Genomic DNA, 24,650 nt, shown 5'->3' with positions numbered 1-24,650 from the left:
GGTGCTGCCCGGCAGCCTCCTCAGCCACAGACGATGTCCTCTTCTCTCCTGGCACGGCAGCCCATGCTGCTTCCCAGAGAAGGGCATTTCCCAGGCAGGCTTTAAGGGAAAAAGGGGGTTGAGAGTTCTTTTTTTCATAAAATATTGTACAAGTTATTTTGCATTTATTTTGGCAAGAGAGATAAGTTTCTCCACCACACGGAAGAAGCCATGCTAAATTTCAGGTTACTTTAAGTTGGTGTTTTGTTTTAAGATGGAGAACCTCACTGAAATGCTTAATGAATTGGCATTGCTTTCAGTGGATTTGTTCACTGCTCCAGTGTCTCATTTTCCCCTGCCTTTGATCCAAATTTTAGCTTCATTTTAGTTGCTTCTTTCTTATTTTAGAGTATGAGGAGTGATAAACTTTATTGTCACCAAAAGAGAAGTACCAAGACCAGTCATGGCTTAACCCTTTGAGATCCTGTATTGCACTGACTCTTTCTTTGACTTTCAGGTTCCTGAGTGCAGGTTGTACCTTTTAAACAAATTACAGGATTCTTGGATACTTTTGGAAACACGAAACACGTTAATGGAAGCAGCTGGTTAGAAAAACATGTCTGTTCTGCAGAAGCTGCAACATGTAAATGATAAAGTGGCCTGAGGGTTTGATTCCTTCATTTGAAACCCAAACCCTGTGGAAAGGCAAAGCTCAAGGGCTCGGTTTTTACTTTTTAAGGTTTATGATACGGGATGTGTAGGAAAGCCCAGACAGAGGTAGCAAGAGGCAGAAGAAGGAAGTTGGAGAAGGTACTGGCTTAGATGGAGCATGCCAGGTGCATGCCAGCATCAGACTCGTCCCAGCTTAAAGCCAGCCCCACAGTTTTGCTGTGTAAAAGTCAGCCTTGCCTGCCTACCTTGCCTTCTTTCAAGGTGTGTGTGGTGCAGTACATAGAACAAGAGTGTAAATTCTTTAGCATTTAAGTTTTGGAATAAACCTTAGGGATTTTGTCCAGTTTCATACTATATAAGCTAATCGGTTTGCAAGATGAGAATCTCGGATAAACTGCATGTGCAGAGTATAGCAGACTAATGAAGCAGAAACCTTTGATAAGTGTGATACAGTGAAAATATTTTTCTACTGAAATTAGCTAATAACCTCAGCCAAAGGAGCATTTTCCTTGGTGCTGTTTTGTACAGTTCCTTTCATTCTACATTAGGGATTGGTTTGCCACCCAAGCAGAGTCACTGTGGATGCTTGCCTTGCTACCCATCAGACCAGTGATCTTGGCCAGTGAGGAAATGCAATGAGAGGGGATGAGGAGGAGGTCTCTGTGTTTTGGCAATACTGAGCCTGACTCTTTTCCCGAGTCTGCATTCCCGGTGATGGTGACTGTTAGCTACACTGCAGGTCATAAAATGGGTTGGAAATCCAGAGCAGGTCATGTGCTCAGGGTACATACCCAGATCAGCCAGACCCATCACCTTCAGCCAGTCCTGAAAGGCAAGAGAAACCTCTGACATAGTTCAGTCTTTCTGCAGTACAGTGCTGCTCTGAGTGTTGCACTCCTAAATGAGTACTTGGAAGTTCTCTAAGCTATGGAAATAAATTAGAGAAGGAGACTTCTGGTGCTGCTTCACTCTGAAGAAAAAGGGGTAAGAGAAGCTCTGTCCTGAGCTGCTTTTGGAGAGACTGAACAAATGAGGTGTGGTATCAGGTTGGGATGGTGGCACTGCCTTGGCTCTTCCCTCTCCCAGTGCTGTGGATTTTTCCCAGCCCACAGTGACATTCACTCAGATGTGGTTTCATTAGCTGTTCTCTTGGTTTTCTCTTTGGCTGATGGGTGCTGACAGGGTGCCTCTTGCTTAGATCTGTAGTCTGAGGTGTCCTCTGGTCACATCTCTGCTGCCAGGAGTAGTTAATTCACTCGTGAAGGCAGCAGGTTGGTTCAAGGGTCCCTGGATGTTGGCAGCAGCCCTGGATAAATGGGTCTTACAAGGATGAAACTGCCTGCACCCAAGAACTGGAGCTCAAAAACTGGATGTGAGTAGCAGGTGTAAATGGATGTTTATAATACAGTAGAGGAAGAATATAGTCCTGGGAGATCTGTGAGTTTTGGGATTTAGGATGACCTGTCTGGAGCCATGAAGATCAGCTCCTTCTAATTAGTAAAAACCAGTGGCAGTGTTAAAACCAGGAGAGATAAGTGGGAATTGGCTCCATGTTACATCTAAGTTTAGAATAATAATCTTGAGGAAGAGAGATGCAAATTGCGATAGAGACACGTTTCTGGATTAAGTGTGAGCGAGTCCATGGTGATCTTTAGATGGAGGAACAAACCACAAGTGGATTCTTACTGCTTTGTAGCTGGGGATGTGAGTTGGAACAAGTGATGGCCATGACTGTCAGAGACACATTGTCAAGGTGCAAAGCACAGGATGAACACCAGGCTCCAAACTTCTTTCCTGAAAATAGAGAGCATCTGTAGTTATATGAAGTATTAAGGCACCCCCCGGTATGATTCATTGTCTGTTCCCATGCCACTGTGACTTTGGCCATAAAACGCTGGTTAATGTTGATTTTTCTCCACAAAAGGCCTGCAGAGTGCCTCCTGTGAAACTTGCTGCCCCAAAAATACCTTCAAAGCTGGGGACCAAAAATAGCAAGGTGGGGTGTTTTCTGTAAAAAACCAGCTTTTGTTGCTCAGCAGCACTTTGCTTCCTTTGTTGCAGACCCGAATTACCTCATGGCTAATGAGCGCATGAACCTGATGAACATGGCCAAGCTGAGCATCAAGGGGCTGATCGAGTCTGCGCTGAACCTGGGCCGCACGCTGGACTCTGACTATGCCCCCCTGCAGCAGTTCTTTGTGGTGATGGAGCACTGCCTCAAGCACGGCCTCAAAGGTAACCTCAGAGACTGGGCACCAGCCCTGGGCTGGGGAATAGCAGTGTGGGGTAAAAACAGAGCTCTGCAATCTGCACCAGACTGAGGAGAGCTGAGCACTGTCACTGCTGTGATCCCAATGGACTGGGCAGGCCAAAGGAGGGGACGAAAACCTGCTGGAAGGGGAACGTTCAGGCATTGCAGGTGCTTGCCATGTTTGAAACAGTGGTTCAGTTGTCCCAGGAGTAACTCAATGGTCAGGGATAAAACAGGCTTTTGGCAAGCTCGTGACTTCTTTTTTCTGCACTTCATCGTGCTTTAGGAATGCATCCCCTCGCCGTAAGAGGAACTGCAACCCCAGAGCTTCTTTCTCAATAGCTCTGTCTAAACTGAGGGTTTGGGCTGTGTGCAGCTCATGGCTTGAAGCTACCTTTAAAGCAGAGCATGTGTTTGACTGTGAAATCCTGAGTCACAGCTCAAATGGCCAAGTACAGTCTGTCCTTTAGGTGCTGCCCTTTTGTGGTAGTAGCTGGAGGTGGAAAGCAGAGGGGTGTGGAAAGAGGTTGTCTTTAGGGCCCTTCCCACCCAGACCATCCTGGGATTCCTGGATACAAAACTCTTGCCCAGCAGCAGCCCCACAGGGACCATTCTGGCAGGTTTTCACTACTTTTTGTTCACTCATTCCTTGAGAATGCTTTATATCAGCACGGATCTATTTGGCTCATTTTTAATGTTTTGTTTTGGTTTTTTTTTTTTAGCCAAAAAGACTTTTCTTGGGCAAAATAAGTCATTTTGGGGACCTCTGGAATTAGTAGAAAAGCTCGTTCCTGAGGCTGGAGAGATTACAGCAAGTGTTAAGGACCTCCCAGGGCTGAAGTAAGTACGCTCCTTTACTGTATGAGTACATAACATGGGTTTTATTGTCAGAAGTATCCTGAAGAAGAGAAGGAAGAGCAAACAGAACCTTCACAAACACGTCACTTTCTGCTGGTAAAAATGGATCATTGCTCTCTTCATCAAGGATCTGCAGCAGGAGAGGATGGGATATAATCTTGCTGTGTTAAGAGTGTGACAACTTAGGGACAGCAGTGCATTTACTGCTACCACTTAAAGGAGTGGTGATGTGCCTCAGGCATGGGAACAGCTTTTATTGAGCATTTATGAAGTCAGGCTCAAGAGGAAAGTTATAACAGTTTAAATAGTTTTGAGGCTCATGTAGGTAATTCTTTGAAATAAGTTCAGGTAAAGTTTATATGAGAGGGAATCTCAGCACCAAACTGGAGAAGATACTAGTTTGTGTTAAAGAGGGGAGGCAAAAAGCCACATTAAGCATATATTACTTCTAAAAATTTTGCGGGAATTTCAGACATCACATTCAGGCCTGCGTATTTGATGGTTAAAGAAACTGTAATAAGCTTTCAGCGTGGAATAGTAAGAAAGCTTTTGTATGAGCAACAGGACTAAGGATCGAGTCTTCTTTGCTGAAAGAATAGGTGGATAAATTCCTAAAAAAGCAGTAAATTGCTCTTAGGTTAGTATTTAGGGATGTATGTATGGACAAGTGCTTTTACTGGAGATCTGTGTGGGACTCCTGCAGCTGGTGACAGGACCAGCATTGTGCCAGAGCTCCTGGTACCTCTTCCTGTTGTAGAAGAACATTGCAGTAGGAAATGAATGGAAGGAAAGAATAGTTCTAGAATAAGTTTCTAAACCTTGTGTCCATAGTGACCCTTTGGAAGTGCCAGGTCCTGTTAGTGAGTCAGGACTGGGCAGCACTGGCCATGACTTCCTTGGGCTGTTGCTGCTCATACCAGGTAACATCAGACATCCAGGTCAGCGTGTTAGAGCCAAGTGCTCCCGATGGCCTGGAGAAACAGAGGGGCAAGGACTGGGACTCGAGCCCATGGCATCCTGTGAGGGCGTTCAGGAGCAAAGCACTTGAGGAGAGCAGCACTGAGCTGGTGTTCTGAGCTGTCTGGCTGGATTCCCATCCAGCCTGACCCACCCCAAGGAGTGGTGTTGGGCAACTGTGCTGGTGTGTGCATGTTCTTGTGACTTAGGCAGGACTCGTTGTGACTCAGAAGGTGATGAGCTGAAGCAGCTGATGTGTCTGGCAGCATCCAGCAGAAATAAAGTCAGGGAAATCTTTTTAGTATGGCAGCAAAACCATCCTGATTTATGAGAGAAACAGTGATGGCTTAATTGGTCTGGACCTATTTGTGCTTACATACCTTGTATTTCCCTGTTTGCACCAGTGCCAGCTCTGTCTTGGAAATGCAGAAACTTGAGGTAGGGTGGGGTTATTAGAGCTGTTGGTGACTGTGCCTTGCAGGGTGTCTGAAAATGTTTGTTTCTGGCCTTTGCAGGACACCTGTGGGCAGAGGAAGAGCTTGGCTTCGCCTGGCTCTGATGCAGAAGAAACTTTCAGAATACATGAAAGCCTTGATTAACAGAAAAGATCTTCTCAGGTGAGTGCTGGACTCACTCTCAGGTTCACTTCTGCTCTCTTGTAAGATCTTGATCATCTTTCCCATCTCACTCCTCTGTACCTCTTGTCCTGTATCCTGCAGTGAATTTTATGAGCCCAATGCACTGATGATGGAAGAGGAAGGTGCCATCATCGCTGGCCTCCTCGTAGGTCTGAACGTCATTGATGCCAACTTCTGCATGAAGGGAGAGGACCTGGACTCCCAGGTACTGAGTATTCAGTTGATGGGTTTGTTCTGCGCATTTAAATTGGAAAATTCATTAATTTTGCATGACTTAGTGATGTGATGAACCCATGCTGTAGTACAGTAGGTACTGATGTTCTAACTCTAAACTTCCCCACCTGAGGACAGTGGGTTGGTCTTAGAAACCAAGTGTTTAATGTAAAATGCAACTTTTTCTTCTCCAGGTCGGAGTTATTGATTTTTCCATGTATTTGAAAGATGGGAACAGCACGAAAGGCAGTGAAGGGTAGGTGCACACACAGTTGTCCTGCTGCTCCTCTCTTGGGAATGTGTATTCAAGTATTCCAGGTTGCCCTGTTTCTTTCTTCCAGAGATGGTCAGATAACTGCTATTTTGGACCAGAAGAACTATGTAGAAGAACTGAATAGACATCTAAGGTAAAATATGATCTCTTGGCTCTTTATTGTCTTGTGGAACAAAAGAGAAAACAGGATTTTAAAAAGTGAAGGAATTACTGTAGGGTTTTTTCTCTTCAACAGTGCTACAGTAAACAACCTGCAGGCCAAGGTGGATGCCTTGGAGAAATCCAACACAAAGCTGACTGAGGAGGTAAGTGTCATGGGAAACCACCTGATGCTTTGCCCTTTGGGAATTGGGGATTAACCAGGGAGGGAGGAGTTCCTTTCAGATCTCTGGTGTACAGAATGATGGGTGTTTATTGATAGAACTGGGATAGCTGACCTGCCAAGGAATTGCACTGGCTGTCACTACTGAGTGCAAGTTGGAAAATCAACTGTATGTTTACGTAAATTTGCAAAAAGTAAAGAAAAACATGTCATTATAAGTCAAATGTCTAGCCTGGATATGAGAAACAGCAGGAACATGAGGCATAAGTGTAATCTGTGTTTTAACGTAGGTCTTGCAGCTCATTAATAGCATAAATGTCATAAAACGTTTTGGGGTCAGTTCCCTGATAAATGGGTGATGGGAAGGAGGTCTTACCTGACGGAATAAGTGGCTTTTGGTGTGCTACCTGCATAGTGACGTAGTACCAGGAGAGGAATTGCGATGGTGACTGCAGTATTTTTGGGGTTTGTTAATGAAGTGGCCAAGGGAAGCCTGCAGGGTGTGTGCAGAGTGAGGCTGTGGTGACACCAGCACGCACTGTGCCAGCCGGGGTGTAGGTAATAAGCTGTGTCACATGTCACAGTCATGCATGCGTTGGGCCTGAGCTCTGCCAAGAACTCACGATTGCATCGGGGCAGTTCTGTTTGGGTTTGTCACTGGATAGCATGGCTGACCCTTGGAATGCCTCTGAGCTGCTCCTGTGTGTGAGCCTTGTGTGAGCTGTGAGTTACAAAGCCAGAAGGAGTTTCTGAAGTTACTTTTGCTTTTGATTGTACACTTACATTTATCTGTTGGTCTGCAGTGCTGTCATCCCTGGGAATTCCTCTGAGCCAGGTGTCCCATCCCTAAGGGTGCAGTGTGCTGCTTGTCCTCAGTTTCCAGCCAAATCTTCCTCATCTGGTGGGGTCAAGAGAGAAAACATGAGTGAAGTATGTTTTTGATGTGTTACTGTTGTGTTTTGTTCCCAGCTTGCAGTTGCCAACAACCGGATCATTACACTGCAGGAAGAGATGGAGCGGGTTAAGGAAGAAAGTTCCTACATCCTGGAGTCCAGCCGCAAGGTTTGGAGAGGGGGCAGGGGGGTGGCATGGGATGACAGCTGAGCCCTGGGGCAGACACAGCCTGAATGCATTGTTAGGAACAGAGTTTATTTCCTTGTGTGCCTCACACAAACCCCACAGTGGATTAGAGGAACTGCAGGTAGGCTCTGTGCAGAGGGAACAGATGGGCCCTGGCCACAGGGAATCCTGCCTGCCCATAGGGGGGAGGGAGCAGGGAGTGTGTGTGGAGCCAGGAGCTCATGGCTCACTGGGAGAAGTGTCAGGGGACAGGAGGGAGGGGAACTTACTGAGGTGGGGGCAGGAAAATTGGATATACGAGTTGTGCTGGTTGGTCCTGAGTTGTTGCAGAATTCCAAGTGTTGGGGAAAAGCCAACAATGAGGCCAAGTGAGGGCTGGCAGTACACAATGCCAAGTGAACTGTGTCTGTTACCTCAGGCCACCAAGGACAGAACTGCTGACGGGCAGGCTCTGACTGAGGCTCGGAAGCAGCTGAAGGAGGAGACTCAGCTGCGGCTGGTGAGGACTGGGGGGACTTGGGCTCACCCCACAGGGCTGCAAAGGGTCACTGCCATGCTGAGCTCTTGTTCAATACCTGTGTGGGCAGAAAAATGCCTGACCTGAAGGTAGTTAGGAAATCTGCTTTAGGAAATAAAACCTTTCCTTAGATCCCTCCATCCCAAACACAGGCCCACGTAGAATTCCCTGACTCTCTGCTAGCCATGCTGCACACCTGGCTCTGATATTGGACTGAAAACTGTGGAGTTACTCTCCTTAAGGGGTGTGTCAGATGTGTGACTCCAAAGCTGTGGCAGCGCAGCACACTCGTGGGTAGGGATTGCATGGACAAAAGGGAAGGGTGGTTTACCTGCTGGGTGATGAGGGGAGCTCCTGGAAATGCTGAGGGCTCCCTGTGTTCCAGGATGTGGAGAAGGAGCTGGAGTTGCAGATCGGGATGCGACAGGAGATGGAACTCGCCATGAAGATGCTGGAGAAGGATGTGTGTGAAAAGCAGGATGCACTCGTGGCACTCAGACAGCAGCTGGACGATCTCAGGGCTCTAAAGCATGAACTGTCTTTCAAGCTGCAGGTAGGAAACTAAGGAAATGCAGGGAATTGCTGATAAAAGTGAGAGATGCTGTGCATTTATTCTTCCTGTATATTGGCAAGGTGCTGGGCTGTGCAGCATATTTCTGTCCTGCTGTGAGAACAATGGAACAGGGTGGAGGCTAAAGGAAAATGCAATTTCTTCCAAACAAAAATTTGTCATGGCCCAGAAATGGGTGTGTGAGACAGGGGAAAGCATCTTGTGTGGTTTTGTGGTGTGAAAAGAGGCGTGGGAGCTTATGTTCCAGCACAGTCTAGTGTGGAGGGCACCTGGGGAACTCCTGTGTGGTGGCACAAGCAGACTGTCCCAACAGCAACACAACGCTCAGAATTGGTCCTAAAATCAACTTTACAAGTGGCAAGAGCTGCTTTTGCTCTCCTTGAGCCAGTGGCTTTGTTCAAAACAGCTGAATGATACTAAGATATTGACTATTAGCAGGCACTGCATTATGCATTTTCCATATCTGGGAAGCTTCATGGTGGTGGCATTGCTCTGTTGGGGGGTGCAGTTGGAGCCTCCACATCTACAGCAAGACATTGTCCTTGCAATACTGACCTGGCATTTGATTTTTCAGCACCTTTGCCTGCCTCTTTGCCTTCTGCCCCACTGTTTCATGTGCCAAATGATTTATGGAGATTTTGGGATTTACTGCTCCTTACACAAACCCCCACTGCTCCTTTTCCCAGAGTTCAGACATGGGAGTGAAACAGAAGAGTGAATTAAACAGCCGCTTGGAAGAAAAAACAAATCAGATGGCTGCCACCATTAAACAGCTGGAACAAAGGTAAGACAGGAAACCTGAACCATGATCCACTGGTGTGTCCTTTAGTGTAGTGTCCCACGGATCCCAAATGGACCAGGGGAGAGTCCCAGTGCTCTGCTGAACAGAGCTGCCCGAGGAGAGCAGTGGGAGCAGCACATCTGGGCCTTGGTTAATGAGCAGGGCACTGCACTCTATTGGTGCTCTCATTTTAGGGTTTCTGTTGGGAACAGTTCTTGATAAACAAGGTGATTTTCTTCGTAAAAAGTTTGTGTTTGAAAATGTTTCATGATACCTGCTCAGCTAATTCATGTCTTCTTTTTCTCTTGCTGTTCTTATTTTTTCCATTTTCTCGTCATCCTCATTTTGACTTATTTATACAGTGAAAAGGATTTGGTGAAACAGGCAAAAACCTTAAATAGTGCAGCAAACAAACTGATCCAGAAACATCATTAGACATTTTTATGTCTGGCCACCTCACAGCTCTGACATCAGAACTCATTTATGAGGGGAGAACTTGAGAATTGCTAAAAGCAACTGTTAAAATGTTAATTGTCACCTAAAGTTGATTTGGAATTTGCCGAGTTTTTAAAATCAGTGAGTTTTTCTGCCGAGATTTAGTCGGGTATAAAAATCCCCAGCCCTGCCATTTAAACCGTGTTCAAGTACCAACGAGTTGGCCACTAAGCTCCCTGGGAAAGCATCAGGAGTGGGCGAAGCGGCTGTGTCCAGCCGCTGGTGTCACAGCAGCACAGCCCTCGGCGCGTGCGCGGCTCAGCCGGGACCGTGGCCAGCTCGGGACAGTCAACTCCTTTTCTGTATTGCCCTTTTTGTGAAGTAGATGAGAAATGCATCCCTGGAAGTTGTTGACAGTAGTTGTGTGCGTACCCCAAGCCGTTCCCCGTTCACCTCTGTTCTGTGGGTTCAGCCCCGAGTCCGAGCCGAGCGGGCGCAGCGCTGGCCCGTCACCGGGAAGACCGGCCCTCCCGTAACCAGCCTGCCTGGATTCTGCCTTAGGGACTTGGGGGGAGGGTGGGAACTTATCCTTATTCCTTTAAACTTCATGTGTCCAGAATCAGTAGCTATAGGTGTCTTAGAGTAATACAATAGAGTGGTAAGTTCAGTGGAAACCTCCTTCTCTTTACATTGCTTCTACCTCTGCCAGGAATCCCTCCAGACATACCCTGTGGTCCTTCCTGACCCAAGGAAGCAGAGGAGAGGTGTTTCGGGAGGTCTCTCCCCTTCCTAGAAAGGGAAGTTACAGGTTTTATAAACAAATAATCTGATCTTTGTTTAAAGGAAACAAAAACACATTAAAAAAAGGAGAAGGAACCCAGTGTGCAGCAGTGGGGAGTGGAGATGGTAATTTGGTCCTTGCCCTTTTCTTGTCCGAGTTGTTGGTGGTTGAAAAGAGTTGCCTTTTACACTTCTTTCATTTTCTTCTTAGTTTGCCTCGCTCAATACAAATGGAATTTGCTAATGGAACAAGAGCTATAGCTTGGAAACAGCTCTTAATAGGAAAAATAATTGCCAGTTTAACATCCTGGTGCAAAATCTGAAGTAACCGTAGTTTGAACTATTATAAACTAACATTATCTGATCACAGAAATCCCCGTGCTGGCCTCTCACAGGCTTTAGGTTACAAGTGCTCCTCGAGATTTTTTTTTTCATTTGGAAGATCAGATTTGGGGAGTTTCTGTGTAGAATAGGGTTTTTTTTGCTCTGGTGAGATGCCTGTAGTAATTCCTTGGTGCCAGTTCTCCCTTTGACCTATGGGACTGTGCTCCTTGGGGCAGTGGGTGGCAAATGTGACAAATACAGGAGGGAATGCCTTGGTGTGTTTAAAAATCCATGGGGCTCAGCCTGGTCCCCTGGATGTGAGCGTGGGCCACTGTGGGGCTTGTTCCTTGGGCTCCCAGTACAGCCCTGCTGGGAACCTCCCCGCCATGCCCAAGCCGCATGCTTGAACCTATAAACTCACCCCTCAGTAACCTGCTACTAGAAACTCATCCTAACTCCCTGGAGAAAAAATAATCCTAAGGAAAAGGTGGAAGCTTTGATCAAGGTGTCTGAACAGCTGGTTAGTACAGAGAACCCCCTGCCCCTTCGCACTTGTGCTGTAGGATCAGCAGTTTGGATGGTGAGGTTTGTGCTGAAATCAGACAAGTTTAAGGATCTGGCTGCTTCTGATGTCAGGCCCCAAGTGGGAATGTGTTGGTGTACTGATGCCTGGGGCTTGAGCAGAAGTGTCCATCCATGGGAGAGACCAGGAACATGCACTAATTCTCAATAGAGTAGCTACAACCTATGTTGCAAGTTCCAGTTACCTGTGTAAAGCTGAAATGTAACGTACATTAAACTCCAATTGGACTTAAAATTCTGTGTACTTGAGGTTTGCTTCAAATTTGGATAAAAGTGATGTTTTCTGTTTCTCATCTAATGGCTGTAAACTGTAGTGATAGAATAAAAACTATTGAAAATGAGAGCTTCTGCCTGGTTCACCTACATTTTGCTTTGCTTTGAACTATTTTCCTCCTTTCCATTGTTTTTACCATTCTCTTTTTTTGGCTTTACCTTTTCACTGGGTTTTTTATTTGTTGGTTAAACTCGGTCTTCCTCCCCACCATGGCTTTTGTTTTTTATCACAAGTTCATGTGGCTCAAATCCAGATTGCGACAGGCAGAGAAGGACCGGCAGCTGGCCCAGCAGGACAACCGGCTCTTCAAGCAGGAGTTTGGGGACAAAATCAACAGTCTCCAGCTGGAAGTGGAAGAACTCTCCAGGCAGCGGTGAAGAGACCCTTTTCCAACCTCTTTTCTGGGCTGTTGTCACTGTCTAGGGGAAAACAGGCGGGGTGATGGCAGGGGAAAGCAGGGGATGGAGTGGGAGTGAGGCAGAACATGCGTTAGATGCCATGAGGTGTAACTCCAGGTAGGGAAATCCTTGGTAATAGCATCACTTGGACACTGACACAGGCTGCCTGGAGTAGTTGTGGATGCCCCATCCCTGGAAGTGTTCAAGGCCAGGTTGGACAGGGCTTGGAGCAATCTGATCCAGTGGAAGGTGTCCCTGCCCATGGCACAGGCTGGAACAAGATGGTCTGTAAGGTCCTTTCCAACTCAAACCTTCTGTGCTTCCGTGATAATTGGGAATCTAGAGCTAAAACTAACCATCTCCTGCTCGTGGGCCTGGACTGAGCAGCCAAGTCTCTGCCTGGAGCAGACACTGAAAGGTCTGGAGCAAGGACAGTGATTTTGGTTGTCTACCTGCAACACAGTACTGTGATGTGGCTATTTTCCCCTTTGAGACTGCTCTTAGTTTTGCTGGAAGCCAAAGAGAGGCCTTGTCAAAAGCCATCACATTTTCCCCTGCAGTGTCATCACTAGAGCAGTGTCAGGGACACAGACAAATCTCTTTCCTTAAAATAGAAGAACATCTGCAACCTTGACGCGCATCTGTGTCTTGTTGCAAGGTCACTGGGATGAATTCTGTGGGAGCATTGCTGGATGCACAGAGGTTTTTTGTCCCCTCTTCCCCTCCTAGCCCAGCTTTTTGTTTCATTTTTCAAAAAGTTGCTCAGACAACCAGCAAATGGCTTTGGTCAGCACTTGGTGTGAGGTCCTGGGTGTGCATGGGTGAGCTTAGGAGGACGTGGGCACATGGGTCTGGTTTTGCATCAGTTGGATGCTAAATTGTGCCAGAATTAGATGAAGGACTTGTAGATTTTTCATTTTGACACATTGTGGCTTAACACACTGCGAGACAACTCTGGGCTCCAAGAGGCAGTTTTGGCCCTTGAGTTAGGGGTGTGAAGAGAGGGTCAAACAGTTGTCAGTGCCAAGTGTCCCCAAACCATCCTTTATTCACAATTCCACCTGGTGTTCCAGGAACCACCTAGAACTGGAACTAAGGCGGGAAAGAGACAGATGGTCTCACAGTCACCAGCGCAGCCAAGAAAGCAAAAAAGGCCCAAAGAATTGGCTCAGACAGGTAATGTGACTTCGGTTTTTGGCTTGGGTTTGATGTACAGTTTCACTTGGCTCATTTGCTTTTCCTGAGCTTTCTCGGGCAATAAATGGTGGTTGTTCATGTACCACTACCAGAGGAGGTTTGGGAAGATTTTTATACCCTCTGAACAGGCAGTTTGAGCTGTAACAATGAGAACTGTGCAGTAACATGGATGGTTTCTGCAGTTCTCTCTTTCTCCCTGGCGTGCTTGAATGATGCAGTTTTGTCTTTTTTGACCAATATTACACAATTTCAGTGAAGTGCTCAGCTGGGACCCACATCTCAGCTAGGGAGAAGCTAGGGAGAAGGGAGAAGTCCCTTTGGTGGCTGGGAAAGTTTGTCTCTGGTCAGCTTTTACAAAACCTCTTCAGCCCATCCTCGTTCTCAAGCCCTGCCCTGCAAGTAAGAGCTGGTGACTGCAGTCTTTCTGGTAACAGGTCATTGGACCCCTGCCCATCTCTGAGAGGCACAGTCCTCTCTGTTCACAGTAGATGGAAAGCACCAAGAGCTGCTCCCAGGGGAGACTGGAGCCCTGATACCCCTCTGTGCCAAGGAGGGGCACAGCAGTATCCCACAATAGCAGGGCCAAGTCTCCGCTTGCAGTGTGGCAGGAGTGAAACAGGAGTTTCCTCTAGTGCAACTGATGGGTGAATGTTTCCTTTTGACAGGATGGGAAGCTCCAAATCCAGGAAGAAAATGCTAAACTGAAGCAGCCACTGAGAGAGAACAGTGTCCTGCCACACAGGTAGGGAAGGACACAAATCTCATTTTCGCCTCTCTTTTCCAAAGTCCTGCTTTCCCTTCCCCAGTTTCTGTGCCAGCAGGGAGTTTGGAATAGTCCAACTTGCCTTTTTAAGAATGATTTCCAGCCTCCCGCCCTTCGTTGAGTTTGCTGCTGCTTTTCCATAGCTCTCAAAGGGAAGGATGAAGTTCTGTTGTTTGCCATCAGTGCTTCCAGATGGGAAAAGCTCTGTGTCTCTCCCATTTGCCTTTGATTTTTTTTCTATCTAAATCTGCTGTTTACTAATTTTTCTGACTCAAGAATCCTTGGTAAGCCAAATACAAGTCCTTTGGAACTCATGTCCAAAGTATCTTTGGTGAGGGAAAGGAGGAAGGGTATTTGGACCTCTTAAAGAGAAGCTGTTGGGGAAAGAGAACTTGAAGTGAGATTTTAAGGTGGCTGTATAAAATTGTGGTTCAGGTCACTTGTTTCCAAACTGAATTATTGCAGAGGAGTATTCTTGTTGCAGGGTTTTAGTATTTTGTTTTAGAAGGTACAAGGTGTTTTCAAAGGCCCCAGGCACAGCTCAGTGCTGAGGCTTTGGCTCAGGTATGGAACAGCCCATTGGAAGTGCTGACTGTCAGGGCTGTGCTGTAGTGTCTCAAGTGCTAATGGGAAGTTAATAAGGAAAGTATCCTCTTAAAAATAGCATAAAGCAGTTCAAATCTGCTTTGCTAGATATTAAAAACCTTCCAGGCGTGAGATACTTTTTACCCCCATTTCACCTGGAGTGTTTAAGCAAGTGAGGGTCAGGCTGATGGTTTAGAGGCCTTGTGGTGCTTCATTGCTGCCCTTCACAGCAGGAGTAGGGATCAAACCTGCAGGCCTACCTTTAAGGCCAGTTTCAAACTGTTACCCTGTAGCACCTCAGCAGGCTTTTCTGTGTTTATGCTCCCTCTCCTCTGTTCTCCTGAAGGCATCTCACAATTTTTTCTTCTGCTCTTCCCATTGAACCAGGAGTGCTACTCAAAACTCCCTGTGGGGGGAGGGTTTTAAAAATAGGATGAGGGAATTCCCTGGTAGCCCAGATGTTTTACATAAAGGCTCTGGTGATGGAAGACCTGCTCCAAGTGATGCTGTTGTTCCCTTGTAGGTCACCCAGCGGCATGCAGGAAGAGCAGGTGGGTGATTCTTCTTGGTTGTTCTGCTCTTTTTCTGTAAATCAGCTGGACCAAAATACGCTCCTTCCCCTCCATGCACCTGGCAAAGCACAGCCAGACCCCCAGAGTGCCACTGGGATGCCTTGTGCTCACTTGTCCACTGGGAATTTCTGCTTCTGTCAGCTCCTTCCCTGTGAAAACAATGTTTAGTTCCCCCTTGTTGCTGCAGAGCTCTGCCGTAGGAGCCATGTAAAGCAGAGTGTCTTGGTTTTGTCTTGGGCTTCAGGAGCAGCTGTCAGGCCCTGGACACGCTGAGATCTGCCAGCTCTGCCGGGAGGAGAACAGCCGGAGCCAGAGAAAGGTAACTCCTGGACTTGTATTGGCATTTCACCCCCCCCAGTGAGTGTGAGTTCCTTCTGGTTTTTGTTTTGGAATCACAGGTTCCTGCTGGTGACTTGTACAAAGAAATGAGCCCTTGCAGGCCCCTCTGCCCTTAACATAACTTTGTTAAATGCTGATGGTTTGATGGTTTCCTGTTCCGCCCTGTCCAGTGGTTTGTTTTCCTCCCCCTTAGCAGCTTCTCCCCTTTTTTAGCTCAGTGTTTGTTTTCAGAGTTGATCTGCCAAGACCTGAACCTCTCCTTGATTCCTCTGTCCTTTTCCTGCATTCCAGAACATCTGCAAGAACTGTGGGGGCACCTTCTGTGAAGCCTGCTCGGTGCATGAGCTGCCCCTCCCGTCCAGCATCAACCCCGAGCGTGTCTGCAACCCCTGCCACCAGCGGCTCATCCAGCAGTATTCCAGCAGCCCCTTGTAGGGAACAGCTGACAGAGGTGACAAGTTGTAGCCGATGGTGTTTCTGGAGTTGTTCAGGGGGAATGTGAAGACACTTGCCCATGTGCTTTGGAGGTCGGATGGGAAGCAGCTTCTTGGTGTTTAGAGTCTCCTGTTACTAAAACAGCAGTCCGAGCCCTTCCCTGTACCAAAATCCACCTGTGCTGTGGAGAATTGCATTGGGAATGTCACATGGAGCAGCCCCAGGATGTGCCTGCAGAGTCTCAGGGCTCTGGGAGCCCCTGCCCAAACCAGAGCTGTTGTGTGCATGTGTAAATTGGGAACGTTCTCGCCCTCACGCATGTGGCTTGGGTGTGCTGCTGCTGCTGAGCAAAGGCTCCCCAAAACCCAACAGGAGCATTGGTATTCCTCATGTCTGGCTTGAAATCCCATTTCCCCTTTTCTGGCTGCTGGACAGGCTGGCTCATCCTGGGAACCCTGGTGGATGCTGTAAGGGCAGGTGGGACACCAGTGAACACATCCTACCTGCACTTCCTTGGCTCAGGGCTCTGGCCAGGGGCTTTGTCTGCACAGGGATACCCCAAACCAAGCTGTGAATGTTCTGTTCCCCCTCTGTGCTTTAGGGGCTGGACCCAATCCCCATCAGACACAGGTTTAGGGCCACTCGGATGTAAGGTACATCTCCATCTTGCGCACATGGAAATCTTGTTAAAATAAACCTGGCATCTCACTTTTTGTTGGATCAAAACTAAATGGGAACACTTTTCACCTGCTAGAAATTTTGATTGCAAATATAGTTCAGAGAGGTTTCGTGGTTCGTGCCACATCATTCTTTGTTACAGTTCCCTCAAGGAATTTTGTTAGTCAAAAAAGCAGTGGTGGATTTCTCACATCACAGGAGTGTTTGCTCCTTTTCTTGCTTGCACCTCCTGCAGTCTCTGAGACCACAGAATGCCCTGTAGTTCATAGAAAATGAATGCATTGGTGTGAAATGCACTGGGGTTTGTACAGATGTTCTTAGGGGGGTGTGGTTAATTCCTTGAAGGGGATTTTGAAGTCATTAGATTGGCTGAAACCACATAGAAAAAACTCTTGGGAGCTGAGGTACTGACCTGGTCAATGCTGGTTTGTACCAGGAATCATCTCTGCTAGATCCTTCTAGGACTTGGCATGTTCAGCCACCCAACTTCTACTCTTCTCTGCTCTTTGCCCCCCCGGGGTAGCTTCCTGACTCATTTCATTGCTGCTATCCCTTAAAGTATGGCAGGAGTTGTAAACAGTGTTGAAATAACAAAAGCCTGGAAATCAGGTGAATTCCCAAGTTCTCAGAAGGGGTGAGACACTGGAGATGGATGGAGAAAACACTGAATTTAGTGCCAGTAGTTTTGAGCGCACACTGTACACATCAACAGTGTGAATTCCTGCACCCAACCCTAGTGTGATTCATCCCCCCAGAAGACAGTAAGACCCAGGCAATGCAGAGGGAGCATTACACTGGAAATGGCACTGATTAAACTCCATGGAGCAGGGAGGTGGCTGAACCCCTTCAGAGCAGAGCACTGGTGGCTGCCATGGGACTGGCATTTTGGAAGGTGGAAGCAGGATCGTGCTGGCTGCCAGCTCCCTCTGTGCTCAGGTACTCAGTGTGATGCCAGCGTGGGCTGACACCTGGACCTTGGCAGTGAGGGGGGTGCAGGTTTTCTGATGTTAATTTTGTTCCACACAATAAAAAAACTTGATCATCCACATCCTGGCTCCTGAATGGTCTTTCCATCCCATTCCCCATGGGCTAGGAGTATGCAGAGCTACAGCATGCACCTGTGTGAGGACTTAGATCACTCAGCTGTTAATTGGCAATCCTGGTGTTTATTAATGCACCCTGATGCACATGAAGCCAAGGACTGCTCCACCCTGCAGCCTTGGCCATTCCCACTGCAGCTGCTCCTGGTGCAACCTCCCCACAGCCCATCACATTTATTACAAGCTCTTACACAAGGCTGAACTAATCTTAGCTTGTCCTCGTTGCTGAGTGGTGACACTGGGACTTGATCTTCACGCTCTTGCCCCGGAATGTGTTTGCTTGGCCTAGAAACAAGGAAAAGAAGAAAAATCACTCCTTCACTGTGGCTTACTGCTTTCCATTTTTTCCCCAATGCCCACTGCATTTTTTTCCTAGTTAATACCTGATTAGAATGAAACAGTACAGTTTGGCCATAGTAAAATAGCAGAGACTCCAGGTGGGACATGCTCAGGTGGGGCTGCAGCACAGGCACACAGGGTGGGGGTGTTTAATTCCCCCAGCACAGGCATCAGCAAGAGGGAGGTGCCAAGGAAGCATGGGATGCAGGTAGGAGGTGGAGTGCACATCCTGAACCTGCCCCAGGGATTTATCCCTGGCCTGGATTACAAACCCAGCATGGGTGGGCTGCCCTCCCTGCTGCAGAGGCCAGGGCTTGGGGAGCAGTGACCACCACTCCCACTTTCTGAGGGGAATTCATGGAACAAGCTGTCCACCATCTTCCCTGGGCACATCAAACCCCACCCCATCCAAAAGACCAGTTACTATTAAGCCACATCTATTGGAAATGTTTAGTCATGTTTTGTCTCCTTCCCAGGGAATGTAACCCCATCAGAGCTTTTCATGCTGCTGCTGCACTGTGGGACTGGCACCTGTGGAATCTGGAGGTGCAGGCTGTGGGATCTAGGCTGGACTTCTGGTGTCAGGCTAGGGGGTGGTTCCCTTCAGCCTCTGTTTTACCCTTTGGGCTGGTTGGAATACCAGGGATTGTGGGCTTGAGGCACATGTTGCTACAAAAAGAGCACGAAGGACAGAGATGGATGTGCTTACCAAACCTGCACCAGTACCATCATCTCTAGCAGTTCTCCTTTCCCTCTGGATGTTCATTCAGGAACAATTCAATGGCACAGCACTCTGGGGAAAGTAAGAGAGGTAGGCTGAGGTCAGGCACTTGCATGTGTTACATTGTGGGGTCTTTTTCTCTGCAAAGCCCATGGCACACTACAGCTTGGAAAGCTAGACTGAAGTGATCCTCTGCACAGGGTGTAACAGCAGCTTGATGATCTGTGCCAGACTACCTGAGGTCTCAGTCCCGAGGCTGTAGGATCCCCTCTCTTTTCCTGACTTACCCATCTGTGACCCCTCCTTGGCCATTGCTGCAACTGCATCCTCATGGCTCTTGAAATGCACATCTGCCTCTCCTGTGACATCTCCATGGGAGTTATATTCCACCAGGATCCTTGTGGGCCTTAGCGGAGCAAAAAACTGAAAAGGAGGAAAGTAAGAGAGTTTGGTGAGAAAGAAACTACAGCAATGCACCCTGTTCCCCAGAAACTCAATGGCTTTACTACCTAAACCCAATCTACCAATCTATGGGGGGTCTGAGCTCCTGAGCAGCCAAAAGGCTCTCTGATCCATCTGGGTGATGCTGAGGCACTCCTCAGTCACCTGTCCCACCCCCTGTGAGCTCCTGGCATAGTAATTCCTGCCAGGAACAAAAATCCTCACACAGCACCCATGTTCTGTATATGTCAGTGCAGGTCCATGTACACCATTAATATTTCTGTACAGTCAGTTTCTCTGAACTCTTGCTTTAGATTCTCAATGGGTCCTCAAGCCAAGTGATGGCTATTAACACATCCCAGCAAGCCTTAATTCCTTTTTATTCATGGCAGAGCAGATCCCTGCTGTGCCCCTGAGGACATGGCTGCCCAAAGCCACACAGCACTGAGGACTAACAGACGCAAACCAATTAAAAGTATGCAACTGCTTTGGCTGTAACAATTAACTGAGGGTTTGCAGCGGTAATGACATCACACTTCATCTGTAGCCTCACTGTTACTCACATTTATTATGTCCTGGGCACTAGCTTGGGTAGGAAAACCTCTCATGTGCACAAAGTGCTGCGGTGATGTTGATGTGTTCGCAGACTCTAAAGTGTTCCTGGAGCTTTCCATTCCTTCCCTGCACAATTCTGTGGAATGGAGGGAAAAACCATCATCAGTGCTTGCAGTGCCCCCATCCCACATGTGAAAGCTGTGGACACATAGGGTGACACGAAGGGGCCTCGAGGAACACTCGTGACAGGGACGGACTCACTACTTGCTCCTTCATCATCAGAGCCTCCAGTGCCTCTCGAGCCCCTTTCTTCAGAGATGGATTCATACTCTCGTCTCACTTTGGAGTAGGCCATCACCCGATTCCTGTAAGGCATGTGCCTTTGCATCTGGTGCTTTCTGCTCACATACACTTCTATGTACCTGCAATCCAAAGGGAAAGAGCACATGGCACACCTGGCACTCAGGCCTTGGAGGAAGTACCTTCCAGACATGTTCTGCCTTGGCTCTGCTCAGGTCTAGTATCTAGTGGGGGTGAGAGCCCTGCCATGGCCTGCCAAGGTGCTGAACAATTAATTCATTTCACCGGCACAACTCTATTGAACTGAGGCTGTTTTTCCCTCACTGCACTTCTACAAACCACCCTGATCTCTACAACTCCCAAATTTAACACCCTACCTATCCCCAAAACAGGTCCCAGAACAGGCAGACCCAGAAGATGCACAGGGTCACAGGAAATACCTTAGTGGAGCCCTAAGATTTTCCATATGACTATGAAATTGATGGGATTTCACTAGCAGTGTTGCATCAGGCAACTTCCAGAGCACCGAGGGAACAGTTTGATGAAGGAGGAAATACGGACATCCAAGGGAGGGGGCCTTCCTCCATTCCTGAGGGGAGCAGCCAGAGTAAGGGAAGTGACCCTGTGCCTTCTGTAGGCTGACAAAGCTAACAGTTCAGCCCCCTGAGCCCCCACTCAGCATTGAGCACTGCTGGAGGCCAGTTCTGGATAAAACCAGGAAGGATGAATGGGAACAAGCTGCCAGCAGTTTTGCAAACCCCTCCATTTCTTGGCTAATCACATGGGTATGGAGGTATGTGAGCTCTTGTTCTATCATGACAAAAAAAATTAACAGTAGATTCAAAATTAATCTCTACTTGAGAGGAGGGGAGTCCTATTAATACAATTAATTAATTAATCAAATTCAGCCTATGGAGCAGCTGTTTACTTTTAACATGAGTGGGGAGGGTAAGAAACACAATGAAATGCAGCCTGGGAACAGAAGTAAGGAAACAACAGGAAGGAAGTTGGTGTGCAGGAGAGGTAAGGTTTGATGAACTCTTTTATTATGTGGGGTGCAGAAAAGGTTTTATAGATTACTGAAGTCAGAAAACCCAGCAGGAAAAAGCAGCGTTGGTTGTTTGGGTTTTCTTTTGTGAGCACAGTTCTGGAGGTATTTAAAAGCTGTGCAGATGTGGTGCCTAGGGACAGGGTTTAGGGCTGGGCTGGGCAGTGTTAGGTTAATGGTTGGACATGATGATCTTAAAGGCCTTTTCCAACCTAAATGATATTTCATGATTCTGGGAAAAAGTGGTCTGTGCTTCTGTTTGGCAGGATCACATGCCTGAAGGAGGCACAGAGCAGACTGTGTCTATCTAGTGCTCCCCACTCTGGAGGCTGTCACCCCTTTTTGTTGGGATCAAGAATGTCTTCAGGAATACCTGAAAACCAGAAGACTTCCTGAGAGGCCCCAAATTCCCCCAAACTATGAGCACTGCAGGTGCCTCTGCCCTCCTTAATTGTGTGAGAGGAGCTCTTTCACCCGGCAGGAAGCAAGCTCCACGTCACACAGTGCTTCATACCATGTTCTCCTACCCCCTGAACTCCAGGGAAGTACCTACCTATTTCCCATATATTCCTTGTGCTGTAACAGGGCTTTAGCTGCCATTTCAGGAGCCGCAAACTGGACGAAAGCTTCTCCTGTTCTTCTGTTTCCCCGGTAAATGAAAACTATGTCTGTTATTTTCAAACCTAGAGATGGCAGGGGAGAAAAAGACATTCACTGGGCAGGAACTTGTGCTATAGCTCAAAAAGCCTTTGGGGTTTTTTTTTCCCTTATTCTTCTGGTTTTTGACAAGCTAATTGGGCAGCTAATAGTTCTGAAACAACTGCTCATGCTGGCCTAAGTACCTTTTTTAAACTCCAATTTGTTTGCTTCAAGGTAGTTTTCACAAAAGTCTTCATTAAAAAAGGAATCAACTTGAGGCTTCAGGTTTCAGACCCAAGTTTCAGACAACAAGGAGATGCAGAGCACAAATCTTCTTTACATTTTCTCTTATTATGGTAGTTTTTTTCCCGTATTTTTTAAAATTCAAGTCAGATTCAGTGAATTTCACTTTCTGTGCTGTAGAATGTCATCTTGGGGAGCCAGGACCTGGACTGCTCTGGCACAGATGATGGGACAAGGATTCAAGTGGCATATGGGACCTATCCATCCTGATGTCACAGCTGGGAACACCCATGCTGCATTCACCTGGGCTGTAACTATCACACAAGCCTTTAGCCTTTTTTCTTCTCAAGTTTGCCAAATTATGTACTGGTAGCAATCCAACTGCAGATCACAGCATCTGATCCCCTCTCTTTGCTTCCCCGGCCCCAGATCAGAGCACTGAAAGTACTGATCCTGGGCTAGACCTGCACAAGGTCAGAGGTGCAGGGAAACTCTGCAGAGTGCTGTGGTGTTTCAGGTGTTCAAGGCTGCACGCACTTTGCCTTGTCCCTTGAGGAACAACAGCATCAGCTTTAGGAAGTGAATGCCTGGTAAGGCAAGAGCGCAGCCCAGGCTAGGTTACCTGAGAAGAAATCTGCAATGTCCTCCTCGGTGGAGGTGAAGGGAAGGCCTCGGAGCAGCACAACTCCATCGTTCATGGCCTGTGACTCATCCCGCAGGCTCCGCAGCAAGTCCTCCACATCGCCGTCATGGACCTCAAAAACTGCAAGGAACGCAGCCATGGAATGCTTTCTGCATGGCACTGGAAGGCAGCACTCTGCAGGCATTCTCCTAAGGCAGCGCTCGCCCCTGCAAAGCTCCATACCGTTTCTTCCCCCCAGCCTATGCTCTGTATTTTCCCTTTTTGCCCCTTTGCTTTCCCTGTCCTGCCTAGAAAGTTTTGTCTCAGCGGTGCCTTGCTGGCTGATCTGCTGCTCAGTTCCACCCCTGCACCTCTCCACATCAGCCTACTTCATTAATCACGGAGTTCTCATTCACTGAGGAGTTTTATTGCAATGTCACTCGTGCTGTTCCAAACCCACCTTTCACATAGCGTGGGCCCAAGTACCTCAGGTTTTTTTCCAGGGCTCTCTGGACATCTGCTTTGGACTCCAGCTCGACCAAGGCCTCCCCGCTGCGCCTCCCGTCCCTGTTTAAGAGGAAGTGTATCCCGTTCTCACCGTTTCGAATTCTACAGCCTGGAAACCAAGGGACACACAACACAGCAACATACAAGACTGCATCAAACATGGGGATCTCCTTTTCCTGACTGCAGTGCACAGGGTGCATCCCCTCAGCACTGCAAAACAAAGGGTAGGACACTTGTATCTCCAACACGAAGTCTAACTTCAGGCTTACTTGCTTTAGTTTGGCAAGTTAGCAAGTAACTCGAAAACTTGGATCTGACCTTTGGGAGGATGCAGCATAGTGTGACAGTATGGAGGGATCAGCCCTACAAAGGTATGTTAAAGATATGATTTGGGATCAGAAAACAATGCTGCAGTTTGAACTCATTAAAAAAGGGGAGTTTGGGCCAGCCATAATGGTCTGCAAGAGTGTCACTTTGAATTGGATTTGCCTTTGCTGTGGAGATACTGATGAAGGGAAAGACTTGTCCAATTACATTTAAGAGGCCATAAGGATGAGCTTCTAGTCAGTGTCCAGCAGTCTGAAAGTTGATTATTCCCTTTATATGAGTCAATTGTGAATAATTTTGCAGCAATAATAAGACCTTATCTTTCTCTGGCTAACGATCTCTGAATTTTCTTTCCTTTAAGTAGTCCTCAACTAGTGGCTTCAATACCAGCATACAGAACAGGCAGGTAGGAAAATGAACACCCATACCATTAAAGAACATAAGGATATCTTCCTCGGTGCACGAGAACGGGAATCCTTGTGCCCTGACAAGATAGACATTGTCGCTTTCCGCCTTGGTTGAGGCGGGCTCCTGCTCTGAGAGGCGACCTTCCTGGGACGGAGCATCTGTGACCTGTCACGGACACACGAGGAAAGCCCCCAGGTGAGCAGCGGCAGGTCGCCGTTTCCCGCAGGGCTCGGTGCCCGCCGTTTTCACGCGGCCGTACCTGGCTGTATGCGCGGAGCGGCGCCGGGATCGGGATCGGGGCCGGGATCGGGGCGGCGCGGGGCAGGCGCAGAGCGAGCGGCGGGCGCAGCACGGCAGGCAGCGCCGAGCCCCGGCCCAGCAGCAGCGCGGACACAGCGCGGCGGGCAGCGGCGGCCGCGGCCATGCCGAGGATCGCGGCTCCGCCTCCACGACCTTCCTTCCCGGCAGGCGCCGCACGGGAAGCGCTTCCCGGTCACCGCCGCGCTGCCCGCGGCGCTCTGGGGTGTGGCCGTCGCTCTGCCCGCGGTGGACTGGGGCTCCACGGGATGGGGCGGGCGTTCCCGGCTGTGGCTGCTGGGTTTTCCTGTCACAGAGATGTGTCTTAGAATGGCCTGGGTTGGAACGGAATTTAAAGATCTCACCGTTCCACACCCTGCCATGGGCAGGGGCACCTTCCACTAGCCCGGGTTGCTCCAAGCCCCATCCAACTTGGCCTCGAACACTTACAATGATGGGGCAGCCACAGTTTCTCTGGGCAACCTGTGCCACGGCCTCGCAGGGAAGAATTTCTTCCCGATATCCCATCCAACCCTGCCTTCTGTCAGTGTGAAGCCATTCCCCCTTATCCTGTCACTCCAGACCCTTGTAAGTAGTCTCCATCTTTCTTGCAGGCTCCCTTCAGGCA

General features: G+C 48.2%; 2 protein-coding genes across 8 annotated transcripts in view; one reads left to right on the top strand and one right to left on the bottom strand.

The window, feature by feature from the left end:
• Window positions 1-17,521, top strand: part of RUFY3 (RUN and FYVE domain containing 3) — a 32,772-nt gene extending 15,251 nt beyond the window's left edge. For 6 of the 7 annotated variants that reach the window (XM_085057745.1, XM_085057740.1, XM_085057741.1 and 3 more), the window contains 17 exons: window positions 2,713-2,886; window positions 3,625-3,742; window positions 5,233-5,334; window positions 5,437-5,560; window positions 5,763-5,824; window positions 5,910-5,975; window positions 6,078-6,147; window positions 7,134-7,226; window positions 7,663-7,743; window positions 8,147-8,314; window positions 9,019-9,116; window positions 11,762-11,881; window positions 12,980-13,082; window positions 13,769-13,845; window positions 14,975-15,002; window positions 15,268-15,342; window positions 15,654-17,521. In XM_085057745.1, the coding sequence (XP_084913871.1) occupies window positions 2,713-2,886; window positions 3,625-3,742; window positions 5,233-5,334; window positions 5,437-5,560; window positions 5,763-5,824; window positions 5,910-5,975; window positions 6,078-6,147; window positions 7,134-7,226; window positions 7,663-7,743; window positions 8,147-8,314; window positions 9,019-9,116; window positions 11,762-11,881; window positions 12,980-13,082; window positions 13,769-13,845; window positions 14,975-15,002; window positions 15,268-15,342; window positions 15,654-15,797 (1,703 nt within the window). In that variant the 3' untranslated portion in view covers window positions 15,798-17,521. Of the gene's footprint in view, window positions 1-2,712; window positions 2,887-3,624; window positions 3,743-5,232; window positions 5,335-5,436; window positions 5,561-5,762; window positions 5,825-5,909; window positions 5,976-6,077; window positions 6,148-7,133; window positions 7,227-7,662; window positions 7,744-8,146; window positions 8,315-9,018; window positions 9,117-11,741; window positions 11,882-12,979; window positions 13,083-13,768; window positions 13,846-14,974; window positions 15,003-15,267; window positions 15,343-15,653 lie in introns of those variants that run through there. The other variant, XR_014851518.1, reaches the window with a different exon arrangement.
• Window positions 17,522-17,621: 100 nt separating this feature from the next.
• GRSF1 (G-rich RNA sequence binding factor 1) lies at window positions 17,622-24,177 on the bottom strand. The gene is made up of 10 exons (XM_085057747.1): window positions 23,985-24,177; window positions 23,746-23,890; window positions 22,944-23,099; window positions 22,484-22,624; window positions 21,533-21,662; window positions 19,893-20,053; window positions 19,640-19,767; window positions 18,923-19,058; window positions 18,624-18,707; window positions 17,622-17,860 (listed from the first exon to the last, which is right to left on the bottom strand). Exons 1-9 carry the CDS (start codon window positions 24,147-24,149, stop codon window positions 18,649-18,651), a joined length of 1,221 nt encoding a protein of 406 aa, XP_084913873.1. The 5' UTR covers window positions 24,150-24,177; the 3' UTR covers window positions 17,622-17,860; window positions 18,624-18,648.
• Between the last annotated feature and the right edge of the window lie 473 nt (window positions 24,178-24,650).

The sequence above is a fragment of the Lichenostomus cassidix genome, chromosome 4 (assembly GCF_008360975.1).
Source record: "Lichenostomus cassidix isolate B80296 chromosome 4, HeHo_3.0, whole genome shotgun sequence".
In the NCBI taxonomy this organism is placed as follows: domain Eukaryota; kingdom Metazoa; phylum Chordata; class Aves; order Passeriformes; family Meliphagidae; genus Lichenostomus; species Lichenostomus cassidix.
This window is presented reverse-complemented; position numbering and strand designations above follow the sequence as displayed.